Source organism: Petromyzon marinus, chromosome 64, assembly GCF_048934315.1.
Source record: "Petromyzon marinus isolate PM22_M1 ecotype Great Lakes invasive population chromosome 64, UKy_Petmar_22M1.pri1.0, whole genome shotgun sequence".
In the NCBI taxonomy this organism is placed as follows: domain Eukaryota; kingdom Metazoa; phylum Chordata; class Hyperoartia; order Petromyzontiformes; family Petromyzontidae; genus Petromyzon; species Petromyzon marinus.
Genome location: NC_133730.1, coordinates 3575899 through 3594623, shown reverse-complemented (window position 1 = coordinate 3594623; position 18725 = coordinate 3575899). Strand labels below are relative to the sequence as shown.

Genomic DNA, 18725 nt, shown 5'->3' with positions numbered 1-18725 from the left:
GAGGGGGTGGGTGGCCAGCACCACGCCCGACCACCTTTGTCTCATTTGAGGCTGAGTCTACCTAGGGGGAGGCCCAGTACCGTTTCAGATAACCGTCACTGGGTGATGGCTGTTGGCGGGAATCGAACTCGTGGTCGCCGTGTTCGTAGCGCAGCGCGCTAACCCCTACACTACCGCTCCCCACGTGCACACACACACGCGCACACGCACACACGCACACATAATCACGGTGTGATCCTCTGTAGTACGTGCAGAGAAGGTCCGCGGGTTTAAAGACGGCGACTCTCGTGTGCGAAGAAACGTTACGCGTGGGGGCCCCGCCGTTTGCCTCTCCGTAACAGCGCGTTTGACTTTCTGTTCTAATTATTAATCTCGTACAGTCACTGTGTGGCCAAACCGGAAGAGGACTCCTCTGTGTGCGCCGTGTGAATCTGTTCCCCCAAAGCGTTTCATGTCGCGTCCGATCAGACTCAGCCGAGCGTTTAAACACGTGGGGGGTGACCCTCTTGTGGGGGCTGCAATGGTTGGTAGCCCCCCCCCCCCCGCAGCCCTCCCCTCGCTCTTCTCTCCGCTGCCCCCCCCCCCCTCGAGTAGTCGGTGTGGTTCGTGGCTGGACAATTCCTCGCCTCCGTGAATGTGGTCGCTGTTTTTACATCTTCACAATTCCCGCGCGCGCGCGAGCTTGCGTTCCCGCACGCACGCGCTTTGTTGGAACGATTGATTTTGCATGTTTATGATTTTGTTAAACAGAACGACCTGCGTTTAATATGTTCCCCTGAGGTGAGTTGTTCAATTGCGTGACAATTTACATGTTTTAGTAGTTCGTGAATTCCTTACAGATGGATTGTCGCGTTTTGACGTCAGTTTCGATTCTGGAATCTATTTGTTGTCCGTCGAATATGTTTCGTGCGGTTCCTTGTGTGTGTGTCTGTGTGTGTGTCTCTGTGTGTGTGTCTCTGTGTGTGTGTGTGTCTCTGTGTGTGTGTCTCTGTGTGTGTGTGTGTCTCTGTGTGTGTGTCTCTGTGTGTGTGTGTGTGTCTCTGTGTGTGTGTGTCTCTGTGTGTGTCTGTGTGTCTCTGTGTGTGTCTGTGTGTCTCTGTGTGTGTGTGTGGGGAGTGGTCGTGTAGCGGTTAGCGCTGCGCTGCGCTACGAACCTGGCGACCCGAGTTCAATTCCCGCTCACGGCCAACACCCAGTAATGATTATCTGAACCCATCCTGGGCTTCTCCTAGGACGACTCAATCTCAAATCAGTACCTGGTGTGCTGTGTAAACATCACCACCGGGGAGACAAAGGCGGTCGGGCTTAACAGCACTTGCCCCAACAGTCTGTTAAGGCTACACGGGGGATCTTTTTCATTGTTGTGTGTTGATGAGTTGTGCTGCCTAATTTGCATAATTTTGGTCACTCCCAATTAGGCTGATTGTGACATCAAGTTTTAATAATTTCCAGGGCATCGTTGTTAATCGACGGCTCGTGGGTTCTTCTCCGCGTGGGGTTGCGTGCGAGCGTCAGGAATCGATGTCACAATCGACGAGCGAATGAAGACAAATTGCACCGTTGTATTTTTTGACGGTGGGGTAAACCTTCACCCCGAAAATGTGACCCTGGCGATGAGCCGCGATCGGGAACCTCGCTGCCATCGACTATCGCATCAAAGTTTGAATCCTGACCCATTATTTTTTTTTTTATCCAAAGCCTCCTCATCGCCAGTCCATTTAAAAGAACATTCTGTAAAAAAAAATTCTAATTCAATGACTGGATGGCTGAGTGTGTCGGATGGACACCGCCGGGAATCCTTGATTCTCGGCGGTGCCCAGCTGATCCCAGGCAAGCCACTCGTAGTCAAGCCGGGTTCTCACTTCTACCGAGTCGTTGGTGTCAGCCCGGTTACTAATTATTAAAAAAAAAGTCCCCATCACGTAACGTTGCACTCAGTTCCGCATTAAAATGTTTCTGAATTCTGAGAATTTAAAATTATCGGTTTGACTGCCTTGCAACCCGACGTTACTCTCCGTGGCAGAGTGGGGCGGGGATACTACCGCCCCTCGTGAGAGCGGACAGGAAGAGGGATCTCTCAGAACTACCTGCGTGACATCTCCTTCCACAGGCCGTTCTCTAAAAGAGTTGGGGGGGGGGGGGGGGTTCACCTTGTGTCGTCACGCCAATAGCAACGTTAGGGTTTGAAAGCTGGGAGAGACGAAAGGAAACGTATTTTCTGTTCTTGGCCTATGATGGCGGAATGTTCATGAGCTCAATGCCAATGTTAAGGTCTGCTGCTGGCCATGACGAGAGTGCTTGAGTGAGCCGAGAGAGAGTTTGTGTCGTTTTGCTGTTCATCCTCCTCTGTTGGAGCGCAGACCACAGTGAGTTTACTCTGCAGCCCATAGTTTGGGCTGCATGGCCACAATCGCACTGCTGTGGCTTGTGTCTTTAATGTATCTCCTTGTATCTAATGAGTCTCTACGTGTCTCTATGGGTTTAATGCATCTCCATGGGTCTCTGTGTCTCTACGTGTCTCTGGGTTTACTACAGGATCCATAGTTTGGGCTGCATGGCCACAATCGCACTGCTGTGGCTTGTGTCTTTAATGTATCTCCTTGTATCTAATGAGTCTCTACGTGTCTCTATGGGTTTAATGCATCTCCATGGGTCTCTGTGTCTCTACGTGTCTCTGGGTTTACTACAGGATCCATAGTTTGGGCTGCATGGCCACAATCGCACTGCTGTGGCTTGTGTCTTTAATGTATCTCCTTGTATCTAATGAGTATCTACGTGTCTCTATGGGTTTAATGCATCTCCATGGGTCTCTGTGTCTCTACGTGTCTCTGGGTTTACTACAGGATCCATAGTTTGGGCTGCATGGCCACAATCGCACTGCTGTGGCTTTTGTGTCTTTAATGTATCTCCATGTATCTAATGAGAGTCTACGTGTCTCTATGGGTTTAATGCATCTCCATGGGTCTCTGTGTCTCTACGTGTCTCTGGGTTTACTACAGGATCCATAGTTTGGGCTGCATGGCCACAATCGCACTGCTGTGGCTTTTGTGTCTTTTAATGTATCTCCATGTATCTAATGAGAGTCTACGTGTCTCTGTGGGTTTAATGCATCTCCATGGGTCTCTGCGAGTTTAATACAGGGTCCAGAGTTTGGGTTGCATGGCCACCAATCGCACTCCTGTGGCTTAAAGTGCCTTTCATTTTCCATTCGTGAAGGAGATTTGGTGCGCATCGTCCCGGGATGAGGTGTTTTTTTAATTCTGGACGTCCACGTTGCTCCGCTCCGCGTCCGCCTTCCCTCCGTTCCGGATCTGGGCGAAATTCGTGGATTGTCGACGGCGGCAGTGCGATCCCAGAAGGGGGCAATCGGGTGATTGAAAGATTCAAGAAAAAAATGAAGGATGTAAACAAAAATAAAGGATTTTTAAAACGGATGTTGGCCATCATCTCCAGCATCCGACCAAGCACCACGACCACCTCCGAGTTATTTCCAGCCCCTATCCCCCCCTCCTCCCCCCCCCCCGGTAGTTCCCCGCATTCGTTTGACCTCTTGCGATGCTGAATCCTGGCTGTGGGGTGAGGGGGGGGGGCAGGTTCACTCCGGCAGAGCTGGGGGGCAGCACGGCGGAAAACGGTGATGGGCGCGGATGCGTTGTTGGCACATTCGGAGTCTGGAGGGGGGGACTGCTGAACGTCGGCATCGGTAGGTGGTGGGAATCTTGGGGGGCGCGGGGGGCTGGGGGAAGGAGGAGGGAGACGGAGAGAGGCTGGGAGAGGGGGTGGTGTGTGTATGATGTGTGTGTGTGTAAATGTATGCTGTGTGTGTGTGTAAATGTATGCTGTGTGTGTGTGTATGTGGTGTGTGACGTTGGTCGGGGGCGGTGGTTTGGGTGGCTTCCTCGATCCGTAGGGTTCGGCCTTCCCACCGGTTGGTCACGGCCGCGCCGAATTCACCCACTGCCCCCCCTCCTCCTCCTCCTCTTTCCCTCCTCCACGCCCCCCCCCCGCCTCCCCTCGCAACGGAAGATACCGAGATCCGCGGCGGCAGATGGCACAGTCCCCGTTGTTACGTTGAGTCTGTTTCCCGGGCAACCTCCGTGTGCTAAACGACGGCGGGGGGGGGGGGGCGGTGAGCCGGAGGGGGGGGGGGGCTGTAAATAATAAATAATAAAACGCAGACTCCGCCGAGGCGTTTTATTTACGCGCGCGCGCGACGTTTATTCTTTTTAAAAGAGCCGAGGAAAAGGGAAGGGTCCTCCAGCCCTCGGGCTGCCCCCCACCGGATCTCGCTGCTGCTGCGGCGGCTGCGGCGGCGGTGGCTTTGGGCGCTGCTTGTGGGGGCTTTTTTTTTGGGGGGGGGGGGGGGGCTAGCGTGGCGAGCGGAACGAGAGATCCGCGTGTCCGTTCGGAGGCTCACGCCGCTTTCCTGCGCGGAGTGAATCCAGCCGTCGCCGCTGTGTTTTTCTACAAATATAAAACAACAGCGGCAGCAGCAACAACAACAACAGCAACAAAAATCTGTTGCTGCTCAGCCAACAAGTTGATTCATTTTTTTTCTTCCGCGGCGGCGGGGGGGCGGGGGGAGCGGGTGGTGGGGGTTATTAATCACCGAAGCGCCGCGCACGGTCGGGGCGGCATCGCCGCTCCTCCGCATGCCCCGCGGTGTCGACTCCGGGTGGTGCCTCTTCTTGCACGGGGGGGGGGGGGGACGACTGTCAGTGAAGGGTGGAGTGGGGGGGGGATGTGGTGCGGACAGCAATAAGCGGCTGCTGCTGCCGCCTCTGCTGTCGCCGGCTACCGCTGCTGCCGCTGCTGCTCGCGGTATGAGACTGCCGTCGGCGCTGCTCGTGGCTGGATGGTGGTGAAAATGAGAGCCACGGTGAGTGACGGGGACGCGGGGACACGGAGGCGGAGAGACGCGCGTACTGCGAAGGCGCTCGTGTGTGTGTGTCCTGACGTCTCTGTGTGTGTGTGTGTCCTGACGTCTCTGTGTGTGTGTGTGTCCTGACGTCTCTGTGTGTCCTGACGTCTGTGTGTGTGTCCTGACGTCTCTGTGTGTCCTGACGTCTCTGTGTGTGTGTGTCCTGACGTCTCTGTGTGTCCTGACGTCTCTGTGTGTCCTGACGCCTGTGTGTGTGTGTCCTGACGTCTCTGTGTGTGTGTGTGTGTGTCCTGATGTCTCTGTGTGTCCTGACGTCTCTGTGTGTCCTGACGTCTCTGTGTGTGTGTGTCCTGACGTCTGTGTGTGTGTCCTGACGTCTCTGTGTGTGTGTGTGTCCTGACGTCTCTGTGTGTCCTGACGTCTGTGTGTGTGTCCTGACGTCTCTGTGTGTCCTGACGTCTCTGTGTGTGTGTGTCCTGACGTCTCTGTGTGTCCTGACGTCTCTGTGTGTCCTGACGCCTGTGTGTGTGTGTCCTGACGTCTCTGTGTGTGTGTGTGTGTGTCCTGATGTCTCTGTGTGTCCTGACGTCTCTGTGTGTCCTGACGTCTCTGTGTGTGTGTGTCCTGACGTCTGTGTGTGTGTCCTGACGTCTCTGTGTGTGTGTGTGTCCTGACGTCTCTGTGTGTCCTGACGTCTGTGTGTGTGTCCTGACGTCTCTGTGTGTCCTGACGTCTCTGTGTGTGTGTGTCCTGACGTCTCTGTGTGTCCTGACGTCTCTGTGTGTCCTGACGCCTGTGTGTGTGTGTCCTGACGTCTCTGTGTGTGTGTGTGTGTCCTGATGTCTCTGTGTGTCCTGACGTCTCTGTGTGTCCTGACGTCTCTGTGTGTGTGTGTCCTGACGTCTGTGTGTGTGTCCTGACGTCTCTGTGTGTGTGTGTGTGTCCTGACGTCTCTGTGTGTGTGTGTGTGTCCTGACGTCTCTGTGTGTCCTGACGTCTGTGTGTGTGTGTGTCCTGACGTCTCTGTGTGTGTCCTGACGTCTCTGTGTGTGTGTGTGTCCTGACGTCTCTGTGTGTGTCCTGACGTCTCTGTGTGTGTCCTGACGTCTCTGTGTGTCCTGACGCCTGTGTGTCCTGACGTCTCTGTGTGTGTGTGTGTCCTGACGTCTCTGTGTGTCCTGACGTCTCTGTGTGTCCTGACGTCTCTGTGTGTCCTGACGTCTCTGTGTGTGTGTGTCCTGACGTCTCTGTGTGTCCTGACGTCTCTGTGTGTCCTGACGCCTGTGTGTGTGTGTCCTGACGTCTCTGTGTGTGTGTGTGTGTGTCCTGATGTCTCTGTGTGTCCTGACGTCTCTGTGTGTCCTGACGCCTGTGTGTGTGTGTCCTGACGTCTCTGTGTGTGTGTGTGTCCTGATGTCTCTGTGTGTCCTGACGCCTGTGTGTGTGTGTGTCCTGACGTCTCTGTGTGTCCTGACGTCTCTGTGTGTCCTGACGCCTGTGTGTGTGTGTGTGTCCCGACTACGAACCCGGCGACCCGAGTTGGGATCCCGCTCATGGCCACCGACGCCAGCGATGATTATTTGAACCGCTCCCAGACCTCTTTTTAGCTCGACTCGGCCTCAAATGGGTACTTGGTGCGGTGTGTAAACGGCAGCACTGGGGAGACAAAGGCGGCCTGGCGTGGTACTGGCCCCCCATCACCTCGTGCGCCGGGCCGGCATTCATAGGTGCTCGCGAACAGCACTTGCCCCAAAAGTCTGTGAAGGCTACGCGGGGGATCTTTGTCTCCGTGTCTGCATCGCATGCGGTTGTCACAGCGATGTCTGTGTGTGTGTGTGTGCGCGCGTGTTGGTTTGCTTATTTCGCTCTGTCTGTTTCACTGTGTGGTGTGTGGTGTGTGCGTGTATCAGAAGACGTGTTTTCGCAGCAGTGTCTCTGTATCGCATTCGTTTCGCACGATTGTCGCGGGACATGTGTGTCGCCTGTGCGTCGCTTTGGTTTATATGTTGCCCGGCGGATCTGTGCGTCGCGGGTCGTCTCGGTTATTCGGCTGCCGTTGCTGTGCATCGGACGTGCATCGGACGTGCTCGTGTAGCTATTGCAGCGATACCGTCTCCGTGCCTGGCGATTGTTTAGTCTCGCGATTGTGTCGCTGTAATAAGATGTGCGATTATTACAGCGACGTGGTGGGGGGTGGGGGTGGGGTGGGACTCTGCTGCGTTTTGTGTCCGTGGCCACGTCAATATGACAGATGCGCGTGCACGTGTGTTCACGTCATTGTCGTATCAACGCCGTGCTGAGTTATTTATCCTGTGTGTCAGATGTGTTTACAAACACGATCACGCGCACACTTGTGTCTCTTGGGTTATTTAGTCTTCGTTCGTGTGTGTGTGTGTAATCGCACGTCTTGGTATCATGAACACAGCGTTGTGTGTATCCCGTGTGTTAGTTTCGTTGTGTGTATCCCGTGTGTTCGTTTCGTTGTGTGTATCCGTGTGTTCGTTTCGTTGGTACGGCTGTGCGCGTGTGTTTTTGTTAATTTGAATCTTCGTGTCCGCGTGTGTTAAATTAATTATTCATTCTTGTGTGTCTCCGGGTTGTGCGTAATCGCATGATTATTACTCCGGCAATGTGTGTGCGTGTGTGTGCGTGTGTTCATTGTGGTTGATTAGACTCTGTGTGTGTTTAGTCGTTTGCTCTGTGTGTGTCCTGTGAATTGGATGTATTCATGTAATTATTGCGGTCATCTGTCAATCTAAGGTTATTTAATCTGTCTAGGGATTCAAGTGGGTTTTTATTCACCGTTCGTACGATACACATTGCCGTGCGTACATGTGTGTGTTCATGTGGGTTGTGTTAATGGTACGTGGAGCGGGAATGTAGCGGTTAGCGCGCTGCGCTATGAACCTGGTGACCCGAGTTCGATTCCGGCTCACGGCCAACACCGGTGATGATTATCTGAACCGGTCGTTGGCTTCCCCCTAGATTGACTCGGCCTCAAATGAGTACCTGGTGTGGTTTGTAAACATCGTCACTGGGGAGACAAAGGCGGTCGGGCGTGGTGCTGGCCACCCGCGCCCCTCGTGTGCCGTGCCGGCCTTCATAGGTGCTTGCCGACAGCACTTGCCCCAACGGTCTGTTAAAGCTATACGGGGGATCTTTTTCTTTGTGTTAATGTCACAGTATTGTTGGCAGGAGTACATTATGAATGTGCTGTTTAAACGTCGGGTACACCGAGACAGATCACGGAAGCTAAGCAGATTGGAAGCCTGTAGGGTGCCACGGTGTCTAGGAGATGTTAACTACATCGCCTGGTATGCAGGAGGTCGTGGGTTCGATCCTGACGCCTGTTGCTGTATATTTGGAGTTTGCGTTTCTCTCTCGCTCGCTGTCCCCGTGGTCGCGTGGATTTTTTTCTCCGGTGTCCTCCGGTTTCCCCCCCCTCCCCCCCACATTTAGAATCGACGTCACGCGTTTAGGGCATTTGGCCGCTAGCTATAAATTTCCACGTGACGGTGAGCCACTTTGGTTGAGCTATCGTCATTTGCGGGCAGGTGGCTTCTGCAAAAAAGAGCGAGACAGCTCAGTGTGGGTGAAATTTAAAAAAACACCCAGTTTATTAGTATATATCGCTTGGACGGACGACCAGCATTCGGACAGGTGTTATAGGCTGCTGCTGACGCTGCTGATGCTGCTGCGGGGCGATCACGTGGTGGGGTGTAGCGGATGTGAGTGCGGCAATATTTCGTAGCTGCCCAGCAACTTCCATGCTTCCACGCCTGTGCTGCCTTTCGCCTCTACAATCCCCGCCCCCCCCCCTCACGCCACGGCCGTGACCGGCATGGGGTGGAGGCAGACCCTCATCCAGCAGCGGATTGGTTAAAAGGGCTGTAACGCGTACCTGCACTCGCGTTGGTCAGCCAGCGCGTCCGTGCGGGTGCCGGCGGTGTGGTGGGTTAGTGGCGCGCTGCGCTAAAAACCCGGCGGACCCGAGTTCGATTCCTGCGCATGGTCCATGCCGTTGACGGATATCTGAATTGGTCCCGGGCCTCCCCTGGGTCGGCCCTGGCCTTGAATGAGTACCTGGTGTGGTGTGTAAACGTCAGGACAGTGCTGGGGAGACAAAGGCGGCCGGGCGTGGTGTTGGCCACCCGCCCGCCGAGTGTTGCGGTGCCGGCATTCATAGGTGCTCCTCGCTCACAGCAGCACTTTCCCCAAACGGCCTGTTGAAGGCTATACGGGGGATCTTTGACTTTGTGTGCTATCAATGCGCTTATGAATTATGGATTTCATTTAAAGGGTTGCAAGTTGCGTGTATTTGGATGCACCCTTTCACAATGTATAATATATTCTTTGGTTCTTTCGGTAAAGTCGCGTATATAGAAAATAAATGAAAATAGAAAAAGCAAAAGCTAACGACGTTTCGATCGCAACGCAAGCAGTCGTCATCAGGCGGAGAGAATAGGGAGGGCAAGCCTCCAACTGCAACTGTTTATTATTTTAATTTAATTTTATTTTCTATCTACGTGACTTTATCAAAAGAACCAAAGAATATGAATTCCTGCAGTCACGAAAGTTTTAAGTCAAATTTGAAGTGTAATATTTTTTTGCAAGTGCGTACACTTTGCAGTTTGTTCGTAGGGACCGTGTACATGCATATGTGGTCACAAGTATGTGTTCATATGGGATGCCTGTGCATTTGTTTAATGTGTGTGGTTTTTTTTTTACATGTGATCGTCCTATGTGTTTGCATATTTATAGGAATTTCTATCAGTCTGTGATGCTGCATGGTGTATCTGTGTCCCATTGGTGCATTGATATACACAGTACACTGCAGTGTGTGTGTGTGATACAGGTCACATTAAAATGGGACCTTTTTACCAGTATTAAATTATGAAAAAAATAACAATAGCTTTTAACCTTTCTGGCAATAGAACAGGAGCTGTGCTAAGATGTTCAAACACCAAATAGAGCTTTTGCAAACAATCAAGTAACTGCATTAGCCCACACACAGTGCTCGTGGTGAACATGCAAACAAACACGTGGCTCTGATAATGTATGGGCATCGTCTTTGAAACTCATTGGCCTACACCAGAGGCGGCAGCCTTCTTTAGGGCCCAGTCTCACCACCAGTGTCAGACCGGAGAACAACGCCAAAAGGCGACCAGTACAAGGACAATGCCACACGTTTACATTATGAGACCTCCTTTGCCAGTAACAAAATATAGGAATAGGTTTTACCCTTTTAACTGGCACAAAAACTGACACCTTTATCGCCTTTTGGCATCTTCTGGTCCAACACCAATGGAGACTAGGCTCTAAGAAAAGCCCTCTCGGGTGTGGACCAATCAAATTCAAGGACAGTGCATATTATTATCAGAGTTGTCTCTTTTGTTTGCATTTTGACTGCTTGTGTTGTGGTTATTGCAAACATGATGCCTTGAATAAAGGTGTCAGTTTTTGTGCCAGTTAAAAGTGTAAAACCTATTCCTAATGCCACACGTGTCAGAGCGTTTCTAGCTCGATGCAGGCCAATCTGTGTGTGTAGACTGCGTTGTATTTTGTCATTGAGATGTGATTGCTCTGGTGCACTCTGTGACCCCGAGTTTCGATTCCCGCTCACGGCCAACATCGGTGACGAATATCTGAACCGGTCCTGGGCCTCTCCCCAGATGGACTCTGTTTTTAATGAGCACATCGGCACTGGGGGATACAAACGCAGCCGGGCTGGGTCGCTGACCCACCCCACCCAGCTCACGCGCCGTACCGGCTTTCATGAGGTGCTCGCAAACACCACTTGCCCAACTCCCCAACAGCCTTCTAAAGGCTACACGGGGGGGGGGGCGGGTGGAATATTTGCCTTTGTGTCTTTGCTGTCGGCCCTTTCGTCCAATCCACTGCTGGACGAGGGCCTCCCCTCGCCTGTGCGGGTCGCTCGCGTCGATTCGGCCGTACTTCGCCGCGCTGCTCGGCACGATTCGACGAAGGGGTCGCGAAAACCTCGGGGAGCCGTTTGGGGCATCGCCCCTTGGCCGCGTCTGGGAATCGGAATTTGGTTTCTGCAGGCGTTTGGTTTTGCTGGGAGCGCTATCCCTGCTGCCCCCCCCCCCCCACCGCATCGGATATTTATTTTGCGTGTGGGAATTATGATCGCATGCAAATGTTACGTGGTGGGGCAGTGGGAGTGGGGTCGTTGAAAGGGTTTGGCATTTTAATGTCCCGCGTGTCCTGAGCTGCTCTTCGTGCCTGTGCGGAGCGGCGATGTTGCTGGGTGAGAGTTGATCAATCCGTGTGCGTGCGTGCGTGCGTTCATCTTGACAAAAAAAGTAATTTGGTAATTATAGCAAAAATAAACGAGGTAATTGTTTTGGCAAGCGCCCAAAAACGTTGTTGCCATTCCCACAGCCAGTGCCTATCTTGGCGTTTTTTTCGTTCTATTTCCTACAACATTATTTTACATGGTGTCTGTTTTCCAGTGCAGGTATGGCCATTGCACATCTCTCGAATGGCTATGTGAATGTCATCAACCTATATGATCAATAATAATATTTCACATCCCTTTGTTTATCCACTGCTGGATGAATGCCTCTCCATCCCATGGCGGCCTGTTTGTGTGACCATACTTCACCCCTCGCTGGTCAACGCGGCTCTGGGTGAATACACGTCATGGTGGAGGAACGTAATGCGTTTACGTTGCTACCGGGGAAGTCCTTCGTTAGTCTTTAAGACCTTTTTTTTTTGGTCCGCAGTGTCAGGCTTCGGGGAAGTCTCTCTCCGCCGTCGTGCATTCGATTCCGCCGAGCCGGTCACCGCAATTCAATTTGACTCTATTTCACCATGCCGGATTTTGGCGAAGGCCGTTCGAAGCCGGAGATCACCGGGAACACGTGGAGGCACGGCGCCACGGCACCACGGCGACACAGATCCGGCTCGCCCCGCTGCGTCGTCGCGTACGACCATCGTGCAGTGCCACCACCCTGTTTGCGCGAGGGTGGGTGGGCGTACGCTGGCGCTGGCGCTGGCACTGGCACGGTGGCGCGGGTGGGCGCACGCTGGCGCTGACGCGGGCGGGCGGCCACCTGGTCGATAGCACCGGTGAAGGCGCAACCAAACCCTGCTTGGCTTGCGAGATATACAATTCGTTCGGCCGGCCGATCGGGCGTATATTTCCGGGTATCGGAATGGGAAAAATTTCTTTATGCCAGAGGAAATCCGATGCGCTACGAAGCTTTTTTTTTCACAGACGTCGTCCTCGAGTCTCTTGTTCACAAGTGCGTGCGCGAGCTCTCTCCACGGCGTCCGCACCTTTGCCTTCTTAAACCGAGAAATCCAGAGCACAAATAGACCACGCCATGACTTGGGCCGCCGTGCGGTTCGTTCGTACGTTCGTGCGTTCGTTCGCGCGCCTGCCCTTGCACTTGAAACCGCGTCGCAACAGCAGCAATGACGACAACGGCCTCGGTTCGCTACTAAGTGCCAGTGACGTCACCGTGGCGCAGGTGCCAGGCTGGGTGGACGTTTGAGTGAATTGTCAAAGGCTCGCTGCTGGCAGGAGGTCACGGGACGGACCCCACGTATTTATTGGGTCAACCGGCCGAGGTGGCACCCGTGAGAACGATGAGCGGAGCGCGGACGCAACTCCGGCCTCCCCAGGGCCACGGAACCCGCTCGGCAACTTGCGGACTCTCCGCCCCGCCTCGGACGGAGTTGGGGGCGGGGGTGGGGTCGGGGTTAGGGCAGTGCCACCGCAAACGTCCGTGGCGCTTTCGCTGAATACGGAAGCGAGGAATTCTGCAAATGAGGATGTGGGCACGGGGGTCACCACCCCACCTCGACTCATCGTGGCGACCCGCGACGTTCGAGCGAAACGCCCGCGCACGTGGGCGCCGTTCCGTGTGGGTTTTACAACCTCCGCACAGGTTGTAGGGCCGCCGCGGTGGCGAGATGTTAAGGACCTCGCCCGGTACGCAGCAGGTCGTGGGCTGGTTTGATGCCGACCCTGACGCCTGCTGCTGTATATTTGGAGTTTGCGTGTCTCTCTCTCTCATCATCATCATCACGGTGGCTCGGAGATGTTAACTACCTCGCCTGGTATATAGGAGGTCGTGGGTTCGATCCCGACCCTGACGATGCCTGCTGTATATTTGGAGTTTGCGTGTCTCTCTCCCCGTTGCCGCGTGGGTTTTTCTCCGCTGTCTCCGGTTTTTCCCCTCCGCATTTAGAAACAACGTCACCGTGCCTTCAGAGTATTTGGCCGCTGCTGTAAATTCCCACACGATGATAAAATCCACTTTGTTGTGGCCAGAGTGGCTTCTGAGAAAGAGCTACGTAGCTCAGTGGGGTTTCCCTCGTAAAATAAAAATCGTGAATAGTGCTTAGGAGTTAACAGTTAATTCGTTAAATGAGTTCTAACCCCTTGGTGACCTTTATTTCACCGATCTCAGCAGATCGTCGCTTGGTTAATTTCAGGTTTTGAACCTAACTGAGGTCTGACAAGCTCTGCTGCCCCCCCCCACCACCCCGCAACCCTTTTGATTACCCTGGACTGACACAATGTGGTGAAGTACGGTCAAACAGGACATCATCCGTCGGTTCGATTGACGCAGGGTGTTACGTTTCCGTGGGCGTATCGCGCCCGTCAGAATTTCCACCTCCCCCCCCCCCCCTTGGAATTTGTATTCCCACCGCCCCCTGCGCGCACGCCACACAAAAAAAATGTATTCCACGTGAACCCTGGCGCCCTTTGGACAGATTCGCTCTGCTTCCTGCCTGTGAGCACTCGACTCGGACCGCGGCGGTGGCGGTGACGGCCGTGGCGGTGACGGCCGTGGCGGTGACGGCGACCGTGGCGGCGACCGTGGCGGCCAATGAGGAAGAGGCAGGATGTGCGTAGGGAAGCCGTCGCCACGGTGTGCGGTGGATTTGGTGCGCCCTCGCCGCTCCGGCTCCCATTCTCCTGGCGTGGCACTGTAAACGGTTCTGAGGCAGGTTCCTGAATCCTGCCTCTGTATCCCCCCCGCCCACCACTCCCAACCCCCGTGGGTATCCGTGGGTTCATCCGAGGCTTAATTTCTCATGGAATATTTTCTGGAGCCCCTCACCCCCACGCCCCCCTCCCCGAACCTCAAATCTCCCAGACATCAAAACCCAGACTTGGCAGTAGGGGTTTGGAGAAGGTGGAGGGAGGGGAAATCTTTTTTGGCGCTCAGCCCCTGGACAGCTCCGGCTGAAAGAAATTATTGGCTATTCCACGATTAGTCGCTCGGCAGGTTTGCGTGCGGTGGGGTCGAGTGCGGGTTACCCCCACAACCCTCTTACGAGACGGGATGTCTGGCCGGCGTGGAAGAGGAGGCCAAATTACCCTCTTGGTGGAAGCCCGTTCTCTCTTGAGCCCTCTCATCGCGGCGGCGGTGGCGGCGGCGGAGCGAGCGATTGCAGGGCTGCACCTTTGCCCTCCTTTCGTTTTTGTTTGTGAGGACGTGCGTGTTGCTGTTGGCACAGTGGCGGTGACGGCAACGGCGGCTTCCTCATTAGCGTTCAGCCCACGCCCGCTCACGCAGCCCCACGTGGGCCGCGCTGACCGGGCGTCTGGGTTCCTCAGCGGGCGCTCGGCTGCACCGCCGACCGCCACCTTACCCCAACGTGCCCCTTCACCTTCCGCTCGGCTCGCTCCTTCGGCTTTCGCGGTATCTCTCTCCCCGATCGGTTCCATGCCCAAACTCCCCCCCGCCCCCGCCCTCCCCTCCTCTTTTTCCCGACGCGCCCGCGTGGTGGGCACGCGCCCGCGGGCCCCGGCCACCGTAGTTTCGGCGGGCCGGCGTCTCTTTGTAACCGGGCGGTGACGGCACGGCGACCCGCGGGCTCGCGTCGATCCCTCCGCTCGCGACGTGAGCGCGCCGAGCCGAGCCGAATCCGGCACGGTCGGTCGATCGGCAGCTCTCGCGCGTCTGGGCGGGGTGAAGCGTGGGCAACTCCGCACCTCTATCAAAGATGTGTGGCAAGCGTGGAAGAGTAGGCCAGCATGCCTACTAACTAAAGCGGCTCTGTAGAGTTTTTTCCTCTGGTGGAAGCCCTTCCGCCAGCAGTTGCATGGGGAAGAAATTGCAGGGCTGCGCCTGTTTTTTTTCTTGCCTTGTAGGCTCAATGCGGCTCACGCCTCGCAATAAAACTGCTGACGGCTATTGGCTTCCTGTCTCTGGCAAATCCCTTCTGCCCTCCTTCGTGTCCATTCACTTTTTCATTCCTTGCAATATCCTACTTTCTCATCTCCACGCAAGTCCTTCCGGTGGGACAATCTGCCGTGAGAATCATCTCCCGGCGGAGGAATGGGGGGGGGGGGGGTGGTGGTGAATCCGCGTCCGCGAGCGGCCACGAAGGCAACGGCACGGCGTGGCGGGGGTCAAGCGGCGGCAGTGCCCGTCTTGGCAACGACGTCGCCGCCGCGCGTTGCAAGGTGCGCTGTCGTGGAGCGATGCAGTCGGGAGCACCTGACGAAATCGGCCATCGGAGATCTTGCCACCCCCCCCCACCCCTTCCCCCCCCATGTGCGTGGAAGAAAGTAAAGGGGGGGGGGGGGGGGGGTGGGAGTGTCGTTGCCCCATGCCACGGTCGTTGCGGATCGTGAGTCGAGGTTTTAATTTGCATCGATTTCGCTCGGTCGATCCGGCACCCGGCTCGGAGTTGATCGGGCCAGCCGTCTCCAAAATAATCGATTCGTTGGCGCGCAATACTTGGATCGAGCAGTCGTGTGACGCGCACGCCCCCTTCTTCATTTTGATTGGCTAACGTCGGCGAGGAATCGGCGATTCCGTCGCAGTCCGCTTTTATTGTACCACGGCGCTCTGCGTTTCTCCCGTGGCCGGTGCTGGCCGCACCGCCAAAATATTTGGCACTCGTGCGTGGGAGACGCAGGACGGAATTTCGACGATGTACGTAGAAGAAGATGATGGTGATGATAAAAAGAAAGGTGATTTATCAGCACCTCCCAATTACCACGTTTGGCCAACGTAGGGTGCGAAAGAAGTTCTGCGTGCGTACGTATGTACGTACGTTATCACACTCGAGTATTTTGCGAATCGTCACGAAATGTTCAATCGGGGAACTCCGAGCCGGAGCTCAAAGTCTTTCACGTGGCAGCTTGGACGGGGTGATGGCCATGAAATGGGTGGTGACAGCCTTCAACTGTCGCTTGAAAGTGGATGATGGTGGTGCTTGGATGCTAATGCTGCTCCTGCGAGTACGCAGCAGCGGGAGAGAGAGTTCCAGATGGCTGCTGCCGGTGCAGCTGCGGAGAGATGGCACGGTCCTGGCCCTTGGTACGATGAGCAACTTGTCAGACGTTGTCGGTGGGACACGCGGGTTTACTGGTGATCATGAGACGGCGGGGGGGGGGGGGTGAGGAGCGTGTGGGTAGGTTTGGCGGGAGACGCTGTCGGTTTTCAACGCGGCTTGGCACGGGGGGGTGGGGGGGGGGTGACTTTGAAACTATCGCAAAGGGGCACCTCGTTTTCACAAATCGTCGTCGGGGCCACCACGTGGCGGCGCCGTTCATCGTAAAGGGAAATCTGGCTGTCGCCTGATGATGCCGCTTGTTGTAATTACTGACGAAACGTCGTACTCTGATTGTAAATGTTGTGGCTTTGCTCTCAAGAACACACCGGTGTGCTGTACTAGTAACGAATTGGCACGTTCTGTTTACGTGACAAACCTTACCAATTGGCTTTGTCGGGCGGTGGCGGGTTTCACGACACATTTATATATTTTCGCGATCTAACCCAAAACAAACCTCTTATGGATGATGTTGGTCGCGAAAGCCTCCGACTCGGTGTTAAACTGAAGGGACGGTCGGTTTGAAAAGAGGAGCAAACGGGCGGCTCGCTCGGACGCCACCAACTGACGCCTTCGGTCGGGGCCAAGAGGACTCCGCCGTTGGTTTGGGCCGCGCGCGGTCCCGTGGTATACCCGTGTGTGTGCGAATGCGTGTCGAACTTCTTTCGCGCACCGTACGTAGCCAAAGGTGCGGGGGAAGGACAACACAATCAGTTCTAAAGAATTTTTTCTTTTGAAATCGAGATGATTAAAAAGTGCACAGCTCCCTTTGGCTTCCTAGCATCGGAAGGAAGAGAGCGTTCCAGATGGTCACGGAGGAGCATCTGAAAGCGCTGCGCGACGCGGTGACCACAGTCTTTGTTCGATGGCCGAGCCAAAAGCCGCAGCCGCCGCTGCAAGAATGACACCGGATTTGGTGCGATGGTGGTTTATGCTCCTTGACAAGATGAGCGAGGCATTGCAGTTCATTTGTGCTCGGCACTTGGTGTGTGTGATGAGTGCGACCGGTTATAAACATTTAGACTGGCCTGCCTACGATCCATCCAGGGTTTAACCAGGCTGGATTGTGTGAGGAGCTCACAAATCCTTGAAAGATCTGGGCAAAGTCCCATCGGTGAGCTCCTCCGGCAGGCAAGGCTGCGTTGGCTGGGTCATGTAGCCCGTATGCCCAGCCACCGCATGCCGAAACAGCTTTTGTTCGGCCGGATCGAGAAAACCCTCTTCACGACGGCAATTGGTTCGACGAAACTGGTCGTTAAGCGAGTTTAGAAAATGCACGTTATACAGGAGGTCGTGGGTTCGATCCCTAACCTCTGACGCCTGCTGTATGCAGTAGAACTCCTCTGAGCGACCACCCTTGTTAACGACTAATTGCTTAACGACGGGCCTCCATAAGATCCCAATGTGTAGTGCATAATGCTCTAATTAGCGCGCAACTTTATCTGTGATGAACGCTGCACTTTCCGTCGTTTTCATGCGGCGCCCCTCGCAAGCATTTGCGGCCTTCAGGCCAGAAAAGTCACTGAAAAAAATTGCACACGAACGACGCATTCACGCAAGCACCCGATGCTCCGTTTCGAAGTATTAAAATTAAACGTACTTGAATTGTATTACGTTTTGAATGAGATGATTGTATTTCTTCATTAAAAGCTTATATAATTTTACATCTGGAAGGCTTCATTGAAAAGGACATTTCGTGTGAGTTTTCTCTCGTCGTTAAGTAGATGGCTTTGCCAGGGGTTCGGTTCGACGCGGACTTTCACCCGTTTGGGATTGCGGGATCGAGATAAGGCGACGTAGAGCTGCTGGCCGTGCGAGAAGACCGCCGTCTGCAGATCGATTCCAACGTTATCGAACGTCTTGTCCCTGCGCCTCCGTCGTTCATGCAGAGGGGGCGCGTGTAGGTCTGCAGCGCCCCCTCTGCATGAAAACAACGCAAAGTGCGGCGTTCATCACAGATAGATAAAGTTGTGCGCTTATTATGACATTATACACTACACATTGGGTTCTATGGAGGTCCGTCGTTAAGCAATTAGTCGTTAACAGGGGGTGGTCGTTAAGAGGAGTTCTATTGTATACAGCAGGCGTCAGGGTCGGGATCGAACCCACGACCTCCTGTATACCAGGCGGGGAAGTTAACATCTCTGAGCCACCGTGATAATGATGAGAGAGAGAGAGACACGCAAACTCCAAATATACAGCAGCAGGCGTCAGGGTCGGGATCGAACCCACGACCTCCTGTACACCAGGCGGGGAAGTTAACATCTCTGAGCCACCGTGGCGCCCCACTCGGCAGGCTTACTCGTGCCCTCATCGCACGAACGCTTCACGGTTGCGTGCAAGTGTCCCCCCCCCCCCCCCACCTGGAGTCCGATTCTCCAAGGGAACAAAATATCGCCACGGTGCGAGCGCGTCCCGCGGGGCGCTCTCTTGGAGACAGACCCCGAGGCCCTGCGGCGCGAGGCCTTTATCCGTAAACAAGGAAATTGCCTCCGTGGATAAATGATGACTGGCT

The 18725-nt window shown here is 54.6% G+C and overlaps 1 protein-coding gene across 4 annotated transcripts in view; it reads left to right on the top strand.

The window, feature by feature from the left end:
• FNDC3A (fibronectin type III domain containing 3A) overlaps positions 1 to 18725 on the top strand; it is a 172477-nt gene that overhangs the window by 38686 nt on the left and 115066 nt on the right. The window contains exon 1 of one of the 4 annotated variants that reach the window (XM_032977718.2): positions 4611 to 4879. The exons of the other annotated variants lie outside the window; for them this stretch is intronic. Within the exon in view, the coding sequence (XP_032833609.2) occupies positions 4856 to 4879 (24 nt within the window). The 5' untranslated portion in view covers positions 4611 to 4855. Of the gene's footprint in view, positions 1 to 4610; positions 4880 to 18725 lie in introns of those variants that run through there. 4 annotated transcript variants of the gene reach the window in all.